A 20,744-nucleotide genomic window follows, 5' to 3' on the forward strand; every position below is an offset into this window, starting at 1 on the left:
CACACCCAGGAACAATACTTTGCATTCCTTCATTCCAATCAAGCTGACAATATTATCCATCACAGTGCCCCAGTCTCCCCAGTATTAAAGGGAGGGCAGAGATGTTGTCTTTTTGTCCTCCTGTTCCATGGAGTGCCCAGATCCTGTGATGGTAGGTGCTCACTCTATCTACGGAACTGAAAGGCCAGACCCTGGGGAGAGGACAGAGCCGAGGCAGGTTTGGGAGCCGTCTGTGAAGCCTTGGCAGTGGAAGTCAGGAAGAGCAACCTAGGTCTTTGTGTCCTCATGCAACAAGGATGGAGGCCGCCTCAGGTACACATTATGTGCTCAGCAAAGACGGATTTAAAAGTATAAAACATTCACATTTGAGCAACTTAGGTCATTAAGAATTTGGCCTCTTTATAATGATAGCAGTGTCCACAGGAAGAGAGGGAGTGGGACATGAAATTTCTGGTTCTGCATGCAGACTTCTACATTTCTACCAGCTAATTATTATTATCATTAAATTATTACGCAAAGAGCTTACTCGCAAAGCTCAAATTGTTATAAAGCATAAGTCATCCTTGGAAGTGTCGTTTGGTCACTCTAGTAATTCTTGCTTTTAATTCTTTAACAACTATGGGTAGAACTGCAGTGTACCATTTGCACTATCAAAATACCCAAGACGTTGCCGAGGACGACTGAATTCCTAGGTTTGGCCGCAGTCACCCACGCAGCAGGTGCTCACTTCCTTCTCCGGGGCAGGAGACATGTGGGTCCCTTTCCAGTCTAGGCTGGAATGGAGAAGTCGTCTCTGACCACAGTGAACTAGGCAGAGCCCAAGGTTCTAAACTGACAGAACCCACCCACCAGGGCGGTGCCAAGTCCCAGTAAGGGCCGCATCTCCCCAGCTTGGCTGATGAAGAGGCGGGGACCGAACCGTCCAGTGCAGGAGCCTGCGCGGTGCCTGGCTCTTCCACCGACCCGCACGTCCCTCTTCCTCGCCGGTCCCACCCCACGGAGGTATCTAGCGCCCCGCCCTGTTCATTTCCCACACCCGGCCCGCTCCGACCCCGGGCCGAGGAGACGCACGTCTGATTGGTCGGGTTCGGCGGGGGCGGGGCCGGGGCGCCCCTAAACGCCTGATATAGGAGCGGGTGGGGCAGGCAGAGTTCAGCAGGAGGGGCGAGGGGCGGGTGCCGCGTGCGCCCGAGGACCCGGCCGGAAAGCTTGCGCCTGCTCAGGATGAGGACAGACTGGGCCACCCCTCGCCGCCCGGCGGGGCTCCTCATGCTACTCCTCTGGTGCTTCGAGCTCGCGGAACCCTCTGGCCGCGCAGGTAACCGCGGGCGCGTCCGCCCCGCAGTCCACTGGGTGCCTCGACGCCGCAGCTCTGCCGCCTTCCAGCCCGGAGCAGGGCTGCGCCCCCGGCGCAGGTCGTGGCTGCTTTGCTGTTGGGGGGGCTCTGGAGCCGGACGAGTGAGCCGCAGGGGAGGTCTGGCGAAGTAGGAGCCCCAGTGCCCTCGGGGGCCCGGAGGAGGGCGCGGTGGATGTGGGAAGACAGGGCCCTTCTGGTGCAGAGGGGACGCGGGTCACCGTAGAGTAGGCTCACTGAGGCTTTTTTGACCAGGTGCCCTGCTCCGTCGTCTGTCTTATAAAATGTTGCTGGAGTATGGGGTTCCCCATCTACCCTCTGCGTCCTGTCCCGGCCGTTCTCGCTTTTCCTTCGCCCCTTGGTCACCTTGGCCACAGGGCCAAGAGGAGCCTCCAGCCACAGTGCCAAGGATTCCCAACGATTTCCGGATTTCACTGCGCCTACGGTGCGCATCAGAAAGGCAGTCAGGTTAAGTAAACCATCTCCTCTGAAAGTGACCAAGACCAAGAGTCAGCTATGATGCCGTCACCCACCGCTTAGAGCAGCAAGCCTTTCTTCTCTTTGGTTTATCAGTTCCAAACGACCCCGCTCCCGCAAGGCTGACAGCCCCACGCTGAAAGGCCTGGCTGGGGACCTGCTGCCTCTCAATGGGGAAGCAGGACCAGAAACAGCCTTCAATGATGTTCAGGGTAGTGCCAGCGCCACCCCACCACACCCCTTGGCAGCAACCGGTTGCTTTTACTTTCTCTTTTTGCCTGGGCGAGAGGTGTGCAGAGGACTTTGTTTCTTGGTTGGGCCGCATCATAGGCACTCAATGGGCCACCCCACACCGGCCACTTCTGTTACCGTGCCTGTATGAGGAAGGAAAAGACTGTCCAGGCAGTTTGAAAAACATTAAATTGTTGGTGGCTCTTATTTTCTTTGCAGCTAAGCTAAGTTACCATCTGGTTTAGACTTCTTCGGAGAGTGATGGGAAGAGATTTCTCAGAGTGTGAGTGCTATCATCCTGTCTACAGCAAGGACCTATAAATGAACCCTGCTCTGAGTCACACTTCTCTAGTCTCCTTTGACCCTGTGTGCTAGGAACTACCAAAGGAATCATTTAAAATAAGATCCTTTATTGCCTTGAGAATTTATTCTACCTGCCCCACAATCCAAGGTGGAAAAGTTCACTGCAACAACTAACTACAGTGAAAATGCACTAACTTTTCAATCACTAACCTCTTGGTTCCCATCTACATCTGCTTCAGTCCTGTTTTTATCTCCTTCACAAATTTCAAGATTTCCTTAATTCTTGCAATCTCTGCAATCACTGCCGTTTATCACTGACCCAAAGCAAAAAGCACCAGGTTTAACTCTATTTGCCCTGTGCTAGGTCTCCACAGGTTTTGTTATCCTGTATCCTTCCTTACTCCTAGCAGCTGCTCTGATCGATGTTCTCTCACCCTCAGATCAGACTTGTGGCCTTGTTTGGGGAAGCACTGGAATTTTGAACCCCCAGCCATTTGGGTCAATTGTTTGGCAAGAGTGTCCGCTTCATGATGCTGGTGATGGCATGCACCTCGTCACGTGCATGGCTAGGCTTGTGCAGGTGGTCTCTATCACCCAAACACTGAAGGAGCACCTCTGTGTCCTTGGGGAGGTGCCAGGTGCTTAGTTTACATTTCTGCTCCTTGGAGAGCTAACAGCTTGAAGTAAACCAATCCGTCAGGGACTCCTGAGGTTTTCACCAGCCAACACCACCCAATCATGCGTGAAGACTTTCTGACTCCCTGGACATTGCCATGGACTCAGCTGTCATTTCAGGACCTACTTTTGAACTAACAAACCTAGACTTCTGATTCTGTCTTGCTGCACTTACCTGTACATTCTGAACACATGTTAGAGACTCTACAAAATGCTTAATATGTGATCTATGGACGTTCCCCTGAAATTGTAAATGCTGCCATCTTCATCCTTCTTGTTTTCCCAAGCTATTTCCCTATCCATTTGTCTGTGGTTCTATATGTCAATATCCAGCTCCTCTTTGGAATGTGTGAAGCTGTTTGGTCTAGAGTTTATATGGCAGGAATTATTTAGTGATCAGACAATAAGAAAACAGAGAGATGATTTTCCTTTGATGGATGTAAAAATACTAAAAATTTATTTTCAATTTTTGGTAATGCTACTTAGCCATTTTCTCTCAAACACTGGAGAATTTACATAAAATGAAGCATATACAAATGTATCTAGAGGGTAATGAGGCTTCTTTTCATCAAATTCTGCCTTTTAGATTTGCCCCAATGGTGTATTTGGAGGTAAATACTAAAACTCCATTGAGGACTGGTATAAAGTTGTAAAGTGAACAAAATCTAATAGGAAGCTATTGATAAAGAATCTATTTTATAAAATAAGTTTTATAAAATAAGATCTACTCTGTAATTACCTTTTCAAAGTATAATATATTTCTAAAATAGCTTATATGCCCTTCTGTACCAAATTTTCTAAATAAGGGAATATGTTCACTCTTTCTCAGTCCTCCTTCCGGCTCTTCAACCTACTATCCCAATAAGGGTTGTAAGACTGAGGCAGTTTGAACAGCTCCTGCTAAAGGTAAAGAAAGATACAAGGAAGCATCATGAAAGGATAGGACTCTCCCTATCTAATGTATGCATATATGTACCTTATATATGGAGGCTAATAAGTTTCCTTTAAGTATATGAATAATTAAGATCTGTACTAAGTGACCACTATAAGTATCAAACATTGCAATTGCATACTTGGTTCAAACAAGGGGTTAGTCTGAGAAAAACGTCTATATTCAGAGATGTAGCAGTTTGTTAGGAAGTTTGGCAGCTCTACTTTAACAGAGCTACTCCACACCTCTCCTGTAGTGTTTTAGTATTTCAATCTAGGACTCCTAACTCCTGCTTTTTCCACTGTACAAAGAAATGTAGCTAATCCATTGGATTCTACAAAAACTTTGAAAAATGCAGAATTGCAAACTGCAAAGGAAGGCAAAGCTGCTGCTTCCCCAGTTCACCTGTTTGGGATGGAGCGCACAAAGCAGAATGCCCGGGAAAGACAGCAGCGAGACTACAGGGCAGGAGAGGGGATGTTTCCAACAAGGGTGGTGGGCACGTCTCCTGCAGGAGCAGACTTCTTTTTTCTTCTGTAATTTTTGATACTTTGGAATGCAAGATTTATTTTGGAGAGGCAAGAGAGAATAGTTTAGAAAAGATGTATATCAGAGGTCTGAGTAGCTATTGAATTGTGGGAGAACACCATGAGAGGAAGTGTAAGTAGTAATCTTACAGTACATTTTCCTTTTTTGTTGACTGTCCTCCCAGCCTGTGTCCATCAAGCAGGAAATGGCAGAGGAATGTCAAAGGAGAAAGTGTGAGGGATGTGGCCGGTCACGGTAGCTCATGCCTGTAATCCCAGCACTTTGGGAGGCCGAGGTGGGTGGATCACCTGAGGTCAGGAGTTCGAGACCAGCTTGGCCAACATGGTAAAACCCTGTCTCTACTAAAAATACAAAAATTACCCAGGTGTGATGGCAGGCACCTGTAATCTCAGCTACTCGGGAGGCTGGGGCACAAGAATCACTTGAACCTGGGAGGCAGAGGTTACAGTGGGCTGAGATGGTGCCACTGCACTCCAGCCTGGGCAACAGACCAAGACTCTATCTCAAAAAAAAAAAAAAAAAAAGTGTAAGGGAGGAAAGCTGCTATGGCAAACATCAAACATCCTTAGCTGCAACCCTGTGGAATACTTTTAAAATTCAGATTTAAAATAAGCTTTAAAGGATTTTTGTTGCTGTTCTTGTTGTTCCCTTGTTGTTGCTTCTGTTATTTAAAACAGAACAAAAAAAAATCCTTCCAAAGTTCAAGCTGCAGTCAGACTTAATTTTATAGTTATTATTTACATGGTAAAATTCCCCTCAAGTCACCAGTCCCTGGTACGGGAATTTTTAACTCTGAAAGCCTTTGAATTATTACTAGGAAAAGCATCTGGTGTTAGTGAAACCAGTGACTGTGATGCTGATATCAAAATGAAAGTGTCTTTGGGGAACCAAAATTTTATAGGTCTTTCTGCTGAACTCTGGTTCATTGACAGTGATTGCTTAAGCTTGTCTAAAATATTTCAGCTTTACTCTTATCAACATGATGATCTCTGCTATAATTGTTTAAAATTTTCCTTTGTAAAAGAACTAACGAAATTATCCAATTATAGTTTGTTGTAACAGATGTGAATCTTATTCCACAAACTCAGGTGTGCAAGAAACAATGCATTACTTTATTTTCAGAAAACCAAATTAAATTTGATGCTGAGCTCCCATTCCACCAAGTTGCCAGAACTTCAATAATTGTCCTTACTGGGGTCTTTCCCAGCTCATGCAGAGTCCCAGGGGAACATTCAGGGAGGATTCTTCTTTAGTCATTGGATCCCGCTGGTTACCTCTGGGTTTCCCATTGTCCAAACCCACAGGATCTTGAATCTGGTGGCTCAAGACTCATCAGCCATCACTCTGGTAGTTCCTGGAGTTTGGGGTTCAGCCTTCTTAGGTGATCCACACAGTCAATCCCCCAGGGTTTCCCCAGGTCCTGTCATCTTCCTGAGGGTGCCACAATGCAGCTGGCCACAGGTTCCCCTACCCTCAGAACCCAGATCTCTATTTCTTCTTGTTTCTGTACCCCCATTGTTCTGCTGCTCCCTCAGAAGTTTCCCCGTTTCTTCTGACATACCGTAATGAATTTAGGCCTCCAAAAAATATCTAGGGGGAAGTGGTCTTTAAGAAATTTGTCCTTAAATTTTCCTTTTTAGTGGCCACACTAACTTGCCCTAAGGCAGAGGACCACAGAGGCCTCACTATGTACTTAGATCTGAAGAAAGGAACATATATATAGTGAACATGCTGTGTTAAGCATCAACTTTTCATGTAATAATTTACCCTGTCATAGTAGCTAACATGTAAGCAAGGCAGAATTATGGTCCCAACTAGACTTTTCATTGAGATGAAAACTAAAGAGCTTCTTTTATCTTATTAAATGAGAAGGGAAAAATCTTTCATGAAATAGCAACAACAAATATACATGCTGCTCTACATGCTTTACATGGATTAGCTCCTTTCATGCTCACACCCATCACAGGAAAACTGGAGCACACAGGCTAAATGATTTGCCCTGATCCTATAGCTAATAAGTAGCAGGAGCAAAATATGGACTCAGGCGGACTGGCTCCAGAACCCGTGCTCTGACCCTACACACTGCACTGCCTCTCTGCTCACCACTGTCCCACCTTGTGTAGTCCCCTGCAGCTTATAAAGAGTGGGAACAGTCTGAGGATGGGAACAGTCCAGTAGTGCTCAGACTCTCCTCAGCAAGTAGGGAGCAAGGCACTTCAACCACATAATCCACAATCTGTCTATCCATTTGACTCAGCTAATGACCCCTTCACCATCGTCCATGGAAGTACGGGCAAGTGCATCAAGCCAGTGTATGGCTGGATAGTAGCAGAGGACTGTGATGAAACTGAGGACAAGTTATGGAAGTGGGTGTCTCAGCATCGGCTCTTTCATTTGCATTCCCAAAAGTGCCTTGGCCTAGATATTACCAAATCGGTGAATGAGGTAAGAATGTTCAGCTGTGACTCCAGTGTCATGCTGTGGTGGAAATGTGAGCACCACTTTCTGTACAGTGCTGCCCGGTACCAGCTGGCTCTGAAGAATGGGCATGGCGCAGCAATCTCAAATGCATCTGATGTCTGGAAGAAAGGAGGCTCAGAGGAAAGCCTTTGTGACCAGCCTTATCACGGTGAGTAGTAGAGAGGGACTTTGACCGGTTTGCTGTTGTGCTTGTCACATGTGATATTGAACATGCACAATTTAGTAAAAATAGAGTCATACATTCATAAGGGCAGTGAGTGAGCTCTTCAGTTCCAGGCACTGTGCAGTTACTTTGAGTGACATTCTTACGAGTGCATATTTGCCTCTACTTTGCAGGTAGGGCTAAGAAAGGTTAAATGCCTTGTCTGAGGTCACACAGCCATGTTGTGATAAACCTGGGATTTCATCAGATAGATATGTAGTTCTTATGATGGTCTTCTAAAGCCTAGAGGAAAGGAAACATTCGATTAACAGGAAATCTTTTTACAGGCTAAAAGTCAAATGATCTAATAATGTTGATCTTATTCTAAGTTTTAAAAAAAAGAAGAAAGGCCAGGTGTAGTGGTGCATGCTTGCAGTCCCAGCTTCTCAAGAGACTGAGACAGCAGGATCACTTCAGCACACAGGAGTTCAAGGCTGTAGCGTGTACTGATCACGCCTGTAAATAGCCACTACACTTCAGCCTGGGCAACATAGTGAGACCCCCATCTCTTAAAAAAGAAAAGAAGGAGAAGGAGGAAAAATGTATTTTTTCTTGCCTACGGATTTTGATAAAATGGGAAAATTTTGAGTGGATTTTCTTATTTATTTTCATTTTTGGCATAGCAACCAAATTTTGATGTTTATATTTATGATTCAGCATTTTAAGAGTGGAGTTTTTCAGTTGCTTCCAAAAGTAAGTATATTAATATTGCCTTGTGGGGAGCTGACCATGGATTTAGCTCTGAGTCTAGGCACTGGACTACAACTAATTTCCAAGTTAAAGGATGAGTAGATTTATTTTTTTTAACCACTAAACGTAATTAGCTATCTCCCAAGCAAATATTTTTCATTGTGTTGCTCTAAATTACACCAAATGTCAATATGCATGTAATTATGTCCTCTAAGTCATATTATTTCCCCTTGCCTTTCTTTAAAAATTTCCCTAGCTTTACAGTGGCTTTCTTCTTCTCTTAAAGATCATTTAAGCTAAATTTGGCCTCAAAGTCAGGATAGCAGCTTCGCTTCCATACTTCCCATTATCCATCCGCACAAGTTTTTCTTTCTAGTCTTTCTATTTCCGAGTGAGGATGCAGAAATTATTCTGAGAATGTCAAGTTCTGTATGGAGAAATATTAGAGAATTAGAGATGGGGTTTTCCTTTTCATCAATCCCTAACCTTTGAATAGTTGACAGTCTGTTTCTGCGAGCCAGTTTCCTCCTAAAAGTAAAGCAGTTGCTTTCTGGATATGACTTAATGGCAAATTTAAATTCTGTGCCACAAAAGCCCTTCTCCAACTTGCCAACTAAGAGGAAACACAGAGCCAAAAAAAAAAAAAAAAAGCCTTTTAATTGGATTTAACTTGTTTCATTGTATTTGTCCAGGGATCAGAAAAGATAATTTTCTTGGCAGTGTTCTTTTAGTCTCCTGATCTAATTCTTTTGAGGGGCATAGTTATAATCTTAAACTCCCTCAGTCCCCAGAGTGTCTTCATTTCAATATAACTGGTTTTCCTTTTTATCCTATGTATTTTATTTATGCATTTCTAATGTTCTTCTGTGGATTTCACCCAGCTGCCGAAGAGATCAGTAGCACAAAAAAGGTTAAGGACCTACGCAGGGGACCACCCAGAGAGAGCTAAGCGATGCCACCAGCATAGCCCACAGGCATGAAATGTTTCTTGACTTTTTCAAATATAATGTTTGAAACACTAAAGCTTTTTTTTAAAAGCATATATAGTTGTGACTAGTCAAGGCATAACTCATGTTTTAATTTGCACAGAAGCCAGGGCCAAACCTGCCACCTTTTCTCTGTTTCTGTCTGGGTGACTGGTACCATCTAAGTTCTACATGTCAGAAATTAGCAAGTCACCCAAGAGGTTTCAGGCTTGCCTCTTCCACCACTCCAGTATAATCAAATATGAAGTCCTGGCAATTCTACCCTTTTCAATTTATGTATATCCCTTCTGTTCTTAGGTTAGGGACTGCTGTCTTAAGTTAGGGACTTTCTCTAACACTCCTCTCTCAGACTCTCAATACTGATTGTTGTCCCCACCTTCTTATCTAGCAGTATATAAACAAAACATACAAGGTCCTGAGTCCCAACAAAGTGAAATCCAAGGTTACCTAGCTTGTTACAGCCAAGCTAGGGCTCAAAACCAGTATTCCTTTCCCCCAAACAGCTTCTTTCTTTCCCCCTTGACTTTAGCAGTATAAACAAAGTTTTCACTTGTGATACAAGAACATTAATTTATCACTGTGCCTTGGGTTGCCTGTCACCCCAACTCCCATCTTGTGTGAGTCATGTTCATCTCAGAGAAAACTGAAGTTGTATAAATTTTATGAGTGAACTGCTTTTACCTAGCACTCAGGTGTACATTTATAGCATTAAGATACCTTGATCTCACTAGGACTTTTCAAATTTTGAATGTTTGGTGAATCATGAAGAGGAAATGGACTTTTTGTGGTAGGGTGGCTGCAGAACTATCAGAATTCTGGGCAACTCTTAGAAGCCTGTCAACAACCTCTTTATCCATTGAAACTGTTTTGTCTCATGTTACTGATGACATTAATTTGCTAGTTTTCTGCATAATCACCTCATCTCACAAATTTGTACCTATTGCATAATAAAGCTGTTGTTTTAAGGATGCTATCACCATAAATTTGCACATTCAGAGAAGAGTCTTCCCAGGAAAGCCTGTCTTGCTAAGGAAGTCCATGGCATGTAAGAGGTCCAGCATCAGCAAAGAATGTGTGGGAGCAAAACGCTTAGTGAGCAGTTAGTGCAATGTAGCTGCTTCTGGTGTGGTGGTTCTATGCTTATCATTCTTCAAAGCATGTATTGTGACTTAGAGAGCTTATTAACTGAAGCCCAGCTTTGAGCTATGAAATTTAACTTGAAACTTGAGAAGGCACCCACTGATGTCACAAGTTGTCCTTATAGGTCAAGAGTCCAGTCAGAGAGAGCCTATTTTCCTCCCTGTCACTTGCGGCTGAGTGCCTGAATGTCTCACTTGACTACTCTGCAAAAATGGGGATTTCCCAGACAAATATAATACTTCCCCTATGATCTCACAGGTTTATGATAAAGAACAAATGACAGAAGTGTATACCAAGGCACTTTATATTCCAAAAATCAAAGGTTTTAGAAAAGAAAACTGATGGTTCTACAAGGAACAGTCCTTGTGTTCAGGGACTGTCCTCTTAGGTTTGTAATATGGGAAGAGAAATTGGTCATGAGCTATTGGGGGGTTTTTGATGTGGTTAAACTGAAACATAGGTAATAAGCAGAATCCTTACAAAATGTAAGGTCAACCTACTCTTTAACAGAAGTACCCTTTTGAAAACTATTTATATGACATAGGAAAATAAAGCCAGTGATCTTTAAAAGACTATTTGTGAAGAAAAGCATCCAGATTATTATTACCTTTTGCTATAGTTCTGCTTAATACATTCTAAGCTGTTAAATGGCCTCACACTTCAGTTAGACAGATACTTGAGAAAAAGAAAGTAGAATCAAATACTGTCTTAAGCACACTTTTAAGCACATCTGTGAGACATTTTGAGGAACCCTAATTGCCTGGCAAAGGGTGATAAGATTTGATTACTATGATTTATCTAATGACCGTTATTTGATCTGTTAATGACCGAGGTTTTTAGCAAATTGAGGATTTGGAAAATTGTGGCAGAAAAAGATACAGAGTTAGTCGTTCTATAAAAACACCTTTCCAAGAGAATTAGTATTGATATAAGTATCAAACACTCTTTCCACCATTTCCAGGCATATTTGAGGTTGGAATCACTTTTCAGTTCCTCCCCATGTACCAGGGAAAATGATTAAAATAAAAGCTACATCTACTACCTCACTGACCACCAGCCAGTCACATGACTGCCCCATTGAAACTGCTTCTTCTTTCACACCCCAAATCACCATGCCCTGTGCCTCCCCAAGAATCTACTCAGAAATTCAGCAGCTCTTCCTTTTACTTGCTTATAAACCACAGTCTCAATTCTATTTCCAGTCTCTGAACAATGGGACTATTTGTCCATCTTTCTAATTCCGCAGGTGGTTCCAAAGTCCACACCCACCCTTAGTGGTTCCAAGGTATTTTTCTGGCTCTAACACTTTCTAAAGAAAAGAAAATAAAGGTAAATGTAACCTCAGCCAGGGCACCCTTTCTGGTGAAGTGCTGTGCGGCCCACAGCAGAGTTAGTAGACCCTCACCTGACCAAGCCAGGCTATTTCAGCTTCTCATCACACCACAGGAAGTGAAGCTTCACATGGATGATCACTGAATGCTATCCCCAATTTGCAAAAGCAGAAACAGAGGCTACTAGAGGGTTGGATAGCTAGCCCACAGGCAAACAGTGGGTCAGCAGGGAGCCGGCATTCATGTCCAGACCTGACAGCACCCATGCTCTGAATTCCTGCACTCAGATATTGTATTCTAAACAACAATGTTTCTTTTTCAAAGAGTTTTAGAAATGAGCCAACTGAAGCTGACTACTCAGTTTTGTTTTGTTTTGTTTTGACTACCCAGTTTTTAACTCTCTTTTCCCCAACTTCCTCTCCAACCCAGAGATCTATACCAGAGATGGGAACTCCTACGGGAGACCTTGTGAATTTCCATTCTTAGTTGATGGGACCTGGCATCATGATTGCATCCTTGATGAGGACCATAGTGGGCCATGGTGTGCCACCACCTTAAATTATGAATATGACCGAAAGTGGGGCATCTGCTTAAAACCTGGTATGTATGGACTGGTAAACTTTATGTGGAAAGGCAGTACATTTATATGAGGCAACAGGGAGAAGGAAGAGTTCAAAGCGACTCAAAAGTAACTGCAAAAACATTATCCTGGATAAGGAGTGTATGTTTGGAGGAGAAGAGAGAGGTAATGTGTAGCCATGAATTTGCCTTCAGAAGCAGGCCTGGAAGTGAACCAAGGCGAATAGTGTCATGGAGAAGAAGGAGGGAGTGTTCCATAGCACAGACACCTCAAGGAGAGGAAGTGTGGAAAAAGCATGCACAGTTAGGAAATTGCTGCTGACCTTTAGTAGTTTCAGAAGACTAGAGGGGGTAGAAGCTGGACTGTAGTGGAATGAAGCATGAACAGAAGGAAGTAAGCCTGGCAAGTTTCACGGAGCAGAAGAAGAGACAGTTGGCAAAGGACAAAATTGCAACAAATTTATGTAGTTACAATCTCATTTGGCTTTATTGCAATTCTAGAATCAGGCAACACCTCATTTCATAAAAGAGTACTGTAAGTATTCCAGTTCGTTGAACAGAGAGGATTGGCTTTGTAGACAGAAAAAGGGCTGAAGAAAGCAAAAACAAAAATCAAAGAGTGGATTGGTCGTTTCACAGTAACTTTCCTTGTAAGAACAATAGAGAAATAATCGATTGGTTAACATCAGGTGACTTCAGGTTAAGCATTAAAACAGAGGGAACTTCATTTTAATCAGGCCAATTAAAGATTGAAACTGGCCTGTTTGGGAAATTAGGCAGTTGTCTCTCTCTCTTGATTTCCCAGAAGGCCAGATAACAACTCTGTTTCAGTTTGGTGAGTGGAACTTTGGCATGGGTGACTCCATTTTGATTTTTGAGTCCTAGATCAGGAGCTTAGTCCAAAACAGCGGCCTCCTATAATTTTTATTTAAAAAAGCAAAGGGTAGTTTAAGAAAGAGATCAGTTGAAAAACACTTTTAGAATGGTGAAGTATTAAGTATGTTTATGGCCTGAAGCAAAGAGCAGGAAAGAGAAGAGATCGATCTTCCTGGGGCTCTCAAAATTGGTGACACTGTTCCTTCCACCATTCCTTTGTGTTTGTCAGAGTGCTTTTTCTCATTACTTCTTACCAGAAGCAAACTGAGATTTGCTAAAGAATTTGCTATTCTTTAGAAAGACAGGAGACCAAAGTAGCAATTACGTCATTATCTGGCACATAACAGAAACAGTTTCTCACCAATTAGGTGAGAGTTACAGGGGATCACGGTACCTGACATGTGATAGGTACTCACAAAATATTACTTAATGGACAATAGATTGAAAGAATCTATAGCAAAGAGAAAGGAAAGAGCTCCAGACCTAAGTAATGATAGTTAATACTTAACAGGGCTCTGCCAGGTGTCAGATACTGTTTCAGGCTCTCAATATACATTAACTCATTTAATCCTCACAGCAACCCTGAAAGGTACCATACTTTATTCCCATTTTACAGATGATCACAGTGAGGCACAAGGGAGATACGTAACTTGCCTAAGATCACACAGCTAATAAATATCAGAACTAGGATTCAAACCCAGGAAGTCTGGCTATGAAGTCCTTATCCCAAACAGCTACACTATACTGACTCATTGAGCAGCCAGCCAGGTGGTATTAGTAATGCTGATCCCTCCTTTGGGAATCTGAGCTTCAAAATGCAGAGTTCTAAGCAACTTGAAGAGATTATACTGGGTTAAGACTTCAGATTTCAGGGTGCAACAGAATTACGTGTAGAGTTTGTTAGAACACAGGTCTCTAGGGCCCAGAGATTCTGATTCAGTAGATTTTTGGTGGCACCACCAAATTTGGCAAGTTTCCAGGTAGTGCTGATAATGCTGGTCTGGGGACCAGTCTTTGAGGATTACGTATCTAGTTAGAGGCTCAGGCTTCTCAACACCTGTAATCTACCTACTAAAATAGAAAAAGCCAGTATTTTCTTCAGCTGTAATTGATAATAAACAGAGTTTGGTCAACCAGGTATCAACTTCATTTAACTCTCCTTATTTGGATCAGAAATTTAGATGTGAAAGTTTGCTTAGAGGTTATCCAATGCAAACCCCTGCTTCTCAGGTGAGAGGGATCAGACCACGTTTTTGTGGAAACTGGTGAAGGATTCCTTGTCCTCCTTCCCCACTGTGCATACTTACCCCCACTGTACCTTGCTGCCTTGACAGGGACGTGTCTTGGTGCCTTTCGCCTCCTGTGGGTATTGTGTGTGCTGGGGGCTTGGGGGTGTGACACATACAGTGTTGTTAATGCATGCATATGCTTCCTAGAGTTACTTTTTATGGAAGAAGCAAGACTGAGTTTCTCAAACCTGAGGGCTGCTAAATCATGGAGGTCATGTTGTATAGCGAACACACGGCCATCCCACTCCTGGAAGCTTCTGGATATACAAAAGTAGGGCCTTAGTGGTAATAATGAACCTTTAGAAAATGTGCTTTCAAATCCACCCTATTTTGTTTTTACCAAATGTCAGAATCTCTGTTGCTATTTATGCCATAGAAAAATGGCTGAAGCAGCAGGATGTGCCATTTGGAGGATCAACACCACCAGTGCCCTCATTATAGCTCTGCCACAGTCACCTCTAGATCTTTGTTCCTGTGTGTGAAATGAGGACATTAGACAAGATGATCTCTAAAGGCCCTTCCAGCTTATAGGATCATGAGTATAACATCTGATATGTAACTGGCTATAGGAGGCCTTTTGGAAAGTCCCCCAGTTGGAGCCTGGGATGCACTTGACACAGCCTGCACTGGACTTCCCCTCTTGTGGGGTGTACACAGAAGGCTCTGAATATATTTTGAACCAGTTGTCAAAAAAATTTTATATCTCATTCAGGAAACAGCTTGCAGGTTCTTTGTCTGAAATTATGTATACTCTACAAACACATGTATATGTGTTTATATGCACATATATACACATATACATATGTAAATCATATGTAATGTGAATTATATATCATATATTTGATTCTTTATTAAAATATTAAGGAGAAATTTAGACATAGTTTCCCAAATAAGGTAGTCACTTGGGCTCAATATCTTGGCCATTTAAGCAGCATGTCTATGCACACACGTACACATACAGTGGTTTCTATGCAAGCTGTGGGCAGACCCTCTGTAGTCTGCCACTATGTTCAAATGAGCTTGTTTTCCATTAGCTCAGTGTTCACAACATGTGCACACCAAGACTCATATCTCAGGCAGAGGGCAGTCAGGGACATGGGCGAAAACACAGCATTGTAATTGATAGGGATAAAAGGAGAGTGGAAAATAAGAAAGAGTGGAAGCTTCAACCAGCCTGAGTCATTTGGTGTGTTATGATTCCAATTGTATTGTGATCAAAATATGGTCTAAACGAGTGATGGCAGTCTCCATTTGGGCATATCCTAAGAGTATGCAAATAGACTTGCAGTATTTATAAGCATCCTAAGTAATAGAAAACATTACATCCTTACTTTATGATCACTAACGTGTCTTTATCAACAGAAAATGGTTGTGAAGATAATTGGGAAAAGAACGAGCAGTTTGGAAATTGCTACCAATTTAATACTCAGACGGCTCTTTCTTGGAAAGAAGCTTATGTTTCATGTCAGAATCAAGGAGCTGATTTACTGAGCATCAACAGTGCTGCTGAATTAACTTACCTTAAAGGTAGATTTTATTTGCATGTGATAGAGCAAATTGGCTAAAATTGTAAAGGTACTTCTTCTTCTGTTTTCATATCCAGATGTGTTTCTTTGTATGTATCTTTTCTGACCTCTCTTGGGATTTAAACTTCTGCACTGAAACCCATAAGCAAAAAAGTACCGAATGTAATCATATTTCACCATTGAGAAATATATCTTGTGATGGAAACTAAAGAGAGATTGATGTTCAGAAAACAAGTTTGCGTAGTAAGATTAGACTGACACCCTAATCCTAAATGAAAGGATTTTTCAAAAAGTGAACGGTTAGACTCTTTGAACATTGAAAAATAGAGAATTAAAGGAAGGGAAGGAAGATGGTTAAGTTATACTAGATGGCCTCAGTAAAGGTCCTCCCACTGAGTGGAAGGGTACAGTCCTCAGGGGCAAGGAGTGTTTTACTGAATCTTAAAGTGGGTTTAATAACATGGATACAGAGTAGATAGGACTTTGTTTTGTTTTGTTTGGGAGATGGTAGTTGTAATTTTTTAATTTTTAATTATGAAAACTTAATAGATAAGAATAAATAAAAACTTTAAAAGACCACTTATCCTTCCATAAGAATTTAAGGATCACCTTGTTAATTTCAGTAGCAAGCCCTATTGTAACTTTAATTGGAATCGTATTGAATTATAGATTCATTAAAAAGGAATTGGCCGGGTGCAGCGGCTCACACCTGCAATGCCAGCACTTTGAAAGGTAAAAGCAGGAGGATTACTTGAAGCCAGGAGTTTGAAACCAGCCTGGGCAGCCAAGTGAGACCTAGTCTCTACCAAAAAAAAAAAAAAAAAAATTTGGCTATTGGCATGTGCCTGTAGTCCCAGCTGCTCTGGAGGCTGAGGTAGAAGGATCGCTCGAGCCTAGGAGATTGAGGCTGCAGAGAGCTATGATGGCATCACTGCACTTCAGCCTGAGTGACAGAGCAAGACCTTGTCTTAAAAAATAAATAAATAAATAAAAGTATTGCTGTTTCAATATTGTCTTCTCAACCATGAAAATGATATGCTTTTCTATTTATTTAGGACTTTTTTTATGTACTCAGTAAAATTCTATAACTCTTTCCAGAGTCTTGTATATCTTTCAAAAGAAACTATATAAAAAGAAATTTTAATATTATATTTAAAAATCAAGGAACCCAAGTTACTGAGTCCGTGATGAGTTATTCTTTGAATGAAAGACAAATAATTATAATATATTGATAATGATGATGTGCCAGACAGACTACTAAATGCTTTTTATACATTATCTCATTTCATCCCCATCTAACTACCTTATGAGGTGGACATTATTGTTATCCTCATTTTACCGGTGAGGAATGCGAGGCTCAGAGAGGAAATATAACTTGTCCAAAGTCACCCACAAGTATTTATCAGAGCCTAAATTTGAATAGTCAGTTTGACTTGAACACAAATTGCATCAGACATACAAATGGATTCACCTTTTATAAGACTGTAAGTTCTTTGCAGGCAGAAATGGGTCTCATGGGTTATTTTTTACTTTTGCACAAAGCTGTAAGCTTTATTGCTATATAGTAAACAACCATGTATTGTGTAAGAATTCAGATATATTCTGTCACATTATTTTATAAAAACTGGAAATATTTAATAAATGCTTACTGTAAGCAAGCCCTACTTTCTCCAGATAAATCCATTAATCATTACTACAACCTCATCAAACAAATGGTTTGTCACTAGATAAGGAAATTGATCCTTAGAAATAATATACACAACAGCATACAGCTAAGAAGTATCAGATTGGGATTTGAATATCGACATATAGAATTGCAGAACCCTATTTATTTATTTGAAACAGGGTCTCAATACGTTGTCCAGGCTGGTGTGCAGTGGATATTCACAGATGTGATCAGAGTACACTATAGCCAGAACTCCTGGGCTCAAGCGATCTTCCCACCTCAGTCTTCCAAGTAGCTAGGACTACAGGAGCACAGGATTATGCCCAGCTTACTTTTTTGTTAATACTACGTACCCCTCTTAGATATCTTTATCTCTTTTTATCATTAAAAGACCACAAGCCATTTGTCATTCTTTTTGTTTACAGCTTTATTCAGACCTCGTTTCTTACTCGTAGCTTTACCCTTTTCCTGTATTGTTTGGCACTTGAATATTCAGATCTTTAGAATGAAAATCTGCCAAATAAGCCGAATGGGCTAGTGTTTGGCATTGGAGTTGTATTCCAGACCTCACTGAAGACTTACAAAAAATATTGTTGAGAATGAAAAGTGCCAATAAATTAAAGATTCCTAGAATATTGACATTTGGAAACTGGTGACTTCAATCAAGGAGAAAAGTGCCGAAGTGTGACAGTCAACATCCTACTAAACAATCTAATGATGCATTTGGAGGAATAAATGTTGCATGATTCTTTATGCATCCATTTTCTTTAATAACTAATGAAAGTAAGGTAATATGGTAAAGGGCCTTATTGCACCCTACTCCTGGCCAGACATGCCCCATATTTAATACATACCATTAATTTTAGAAGTATATCTGTTTCTAATGTTTCAAGTTCCTTTTCCAGTATGAAAGCTTCTTAGGCATATCAATATGCCTAATTATGACTATTGGTTTCCCAAGACCCAAGAAAACTGTGTTTTAACCCCTAAAACTCACAATATCCAAATCTGGAAAAGAAATTTTTATTAAGTGCCCCTTTACTGAAAACTACCATGTGTAAATACTGATCTAGGAGTAGTGACTTCCTAAGCAGTATCGAAAATCGTTACCATCATTTGCACATTCTTTTTCCAATATACATGAACCCATACCAACATGATTGCATCCATTTTTTTGTGGGCATATGCACGTTGAGTCACATATCAGAAATTGGCCTCACTACCTAAATTATATCTGCTTTCCAGCTATCTTTCTTTCTTTCTTTTCTTCTTTTTTTTTTTAGACCGAGTCTTGCTCTGTCGCCTAGGATGGCGTGCAGTGGCGCGATCTTGGCTCACTGCAACCTCTGTCTGCTGGGTTCAAGCAATTCTCCTGCCTCAGCCTCCCGAGTAGCTGGGATTACAGGCACACGCCACCACACCTGGCTAATTTTTGTGTTTTTAGTATAGAGGGGGTTTCACCATGTTGACCAGGCTGGTCTCAAACTGTTGACCTCAGGTGATCCACCCACCTTCTATCTTTCTTAATTGCTGATAGCATCTGGTCATCAAATAATAAATTTGAGTGCTTTATCTCCATTGTACCACGTGTGTGTGTGCATGTGTGTGTGACTCATTCAGTATCTCTAGTGTAAACTGGACCCTTTGGGACCTAGAGCCATGAGCCATATATATATATTTCATTATCTATGAAACAGCTGCTATACATATTTCTGATCCAGTCCCAGAAAAACTTGATCATTTGAGGGATCCATGTCTGTCTCCTTCTACTAGATTGAAATTCTCATGAGGGCAGGGACTTTGTCATTTCAGTTTTTATATCCCTAGAACCTGGCAAATAATATGTGTGCCTAATAAATTTAAATTGTCGGTCTAGAATCCAGTCAGATCTTCCAAATCTAGAAGTACAATGGAAACTGCTTTTGATAAGTCTTCTATGTTAATAAAAGAGGATTAAAAATAGATAATGAGACAGCTACTCTAAGAAGCTTCTGTTCTTACCTTAGATGAAAGGGTATTTGACAAGCTAATAGGAGAGAATAATTGAATTAACTTATCAGCCTTTGGGTTTCTCAATAGTCTGAAGACTTTTGTCTATTAGCATTGCCTGCCTTTGGTGCATAGACAGCCTCCTACAGGGACTGCTGCCTTACAATCAAGGTCTGCACATTTGTTTGTTATTAGTAGAATAAGTCTAATTTAGATAATAACTTAGGCAACTTTGTCACTTTTTAAAATTTTTTAATTCTTACAGAAAAAGAAGGCATTGCTAAAATTTTCTGGATTGGTTTAAATCAGCTATACTCTGCTAGAGGCTGGGAATGGTCAGACCACAAACCATTAAACTTTCTCAACTGGGATCCAGGTAACTGCTCCTTCCCCACCCCGTCTGCACAGAACAAATCTTCAAAAAAGCAAAGGCTTCTCACTCACCAATAGCTTAGAAAAGTTTCACATCTTGGCAACTCTTACTATGGTTACCTCTCAGAAGAATGTTTTCTTCCTAAACCATTCTTAATTGTGGTACTGTTATTGCCAAACTGAACCACACCATCCATGGACAACTGGGCATTTGAACCTTTAGACCTTTAGAACAGCCCTGCATTTTTATGTAAGAGCAGAAGGAGCTCCACCACATGACCCAGGAGCCATGCTGGGTCCCTAAAGAACTTGGCATGGCTGTGATTCACCCATGCTGTGTTTCATCTGCAGCTTAACTCTAATATGGAAATATCCCTTCATTTTCAAACTCCTGGGGTCTCTCCCCACTATAGCACCCAAGTACTGACAACATCATGGTTGTATTTTCTAATACAAATAAATACCTCAAAGAGAGTCTTTTAGGGAATAAAACAAACAAAATGCCATTTAGCCAAAAGACTTTCTCCCCAAAGGAAGGATTAGACCATTTTGAAAAATAAAATAAAATCTTAGACTTATAACAAATGTAGAACCTAAAGTTAACACTGATTTCAGTATAAAACTGCTCTGCACACATACAGGAAAACTGAGTTAAGAGCAATAAAATTCCAATTAGTCACTTTAGTTAATTTAGTTTGCTAAATTTCCTTATCAGCAAATGAAGTAATACTTGTATTATTTCAGTAAATAGAATCTTTAAAGATAATTTAATCTTTAAATCTCAAGGCCTTAATGGCATGACAATGACAAATTAATATTTTTATTTTATGGAGTAGCAGATTAAGAGCTACTAACTGGGCCGGGTGCGGTGGCTCAAGCCTGTAATCCCAGAACTTTGGGAGGCCGAGACGGGTGGATCATGGGGTCAGGAGATCGAGACCATCCTGGCTAACACGGTGAAACCCCGTCTCTACTAAAAAATACAAAAAACTAGCGGGATGAGTTGGCGGGCGCCTGTAGTCCCAGCTACTCGGGAAGCTGAGGCAGGAGAATGGCGTAAACCCGGGAGGCGGAGCTTGCAGTGAGCTGAGATCCGG

The 20,744-nt window shown here is 41.5% G+C and overlaps 1 protein-coding gene across 1 annotated transcript in view; it reads left to right on the top strand.

Moving 5' to 3' along the window:
• Nucleotides 1-1,174: 1,174 nt before the first annotated feature.
• The window catches only part of LY75 (lymphocyte antigen 75), an 89,802-nt gene continuing 70,232 nt past the window's right edge, over nucleotides 1,175-20,744 (top strand). The window contains exons 1-5 of the mRNA XM_011947133.1: nucleotides 1,175-1,318; nucleotides 6,778-7,149; nucleotides 11,780-11,950; nucleotides 15,457-15,621; nucleotides 19,541-19,651. Of these exons, the coding sequence (XP_011802523.1) occupies nucleotides 1,225-1,318; nucleotides 6,778-7,149; nucleotides 11,780-11,950; nucleotides 15,457-15,621; nucleotides 19,541-19,651 (913 nt within the window). The 5' untranslated portion in view covers nucleotides 1,175-1,224. The remainder of the gene's footprint in view (nucleotides 1,319-6,777; nucleotides 7,150-11,779; nucleotides 11,951-15,456; nucleotides 15,622-19,540; nucleotides 19,652-20,744) is intronic.

This window comes from Colobus angolensis, unplaced genomic scaffold (assembly GCF_000951035.1).
Source record: "Colobus angolensis palliatus isolate OR3802 unplaced genomic scaffold, Cang.pa_1.0 Scaffold259, whole genome shotgun sequence".
Lineage (NCBI taxonomy): Eukaryota > Metazoa > Chordata > Mammalia > Primates > Cercopithecidae > Colobus > Colobus angolensis.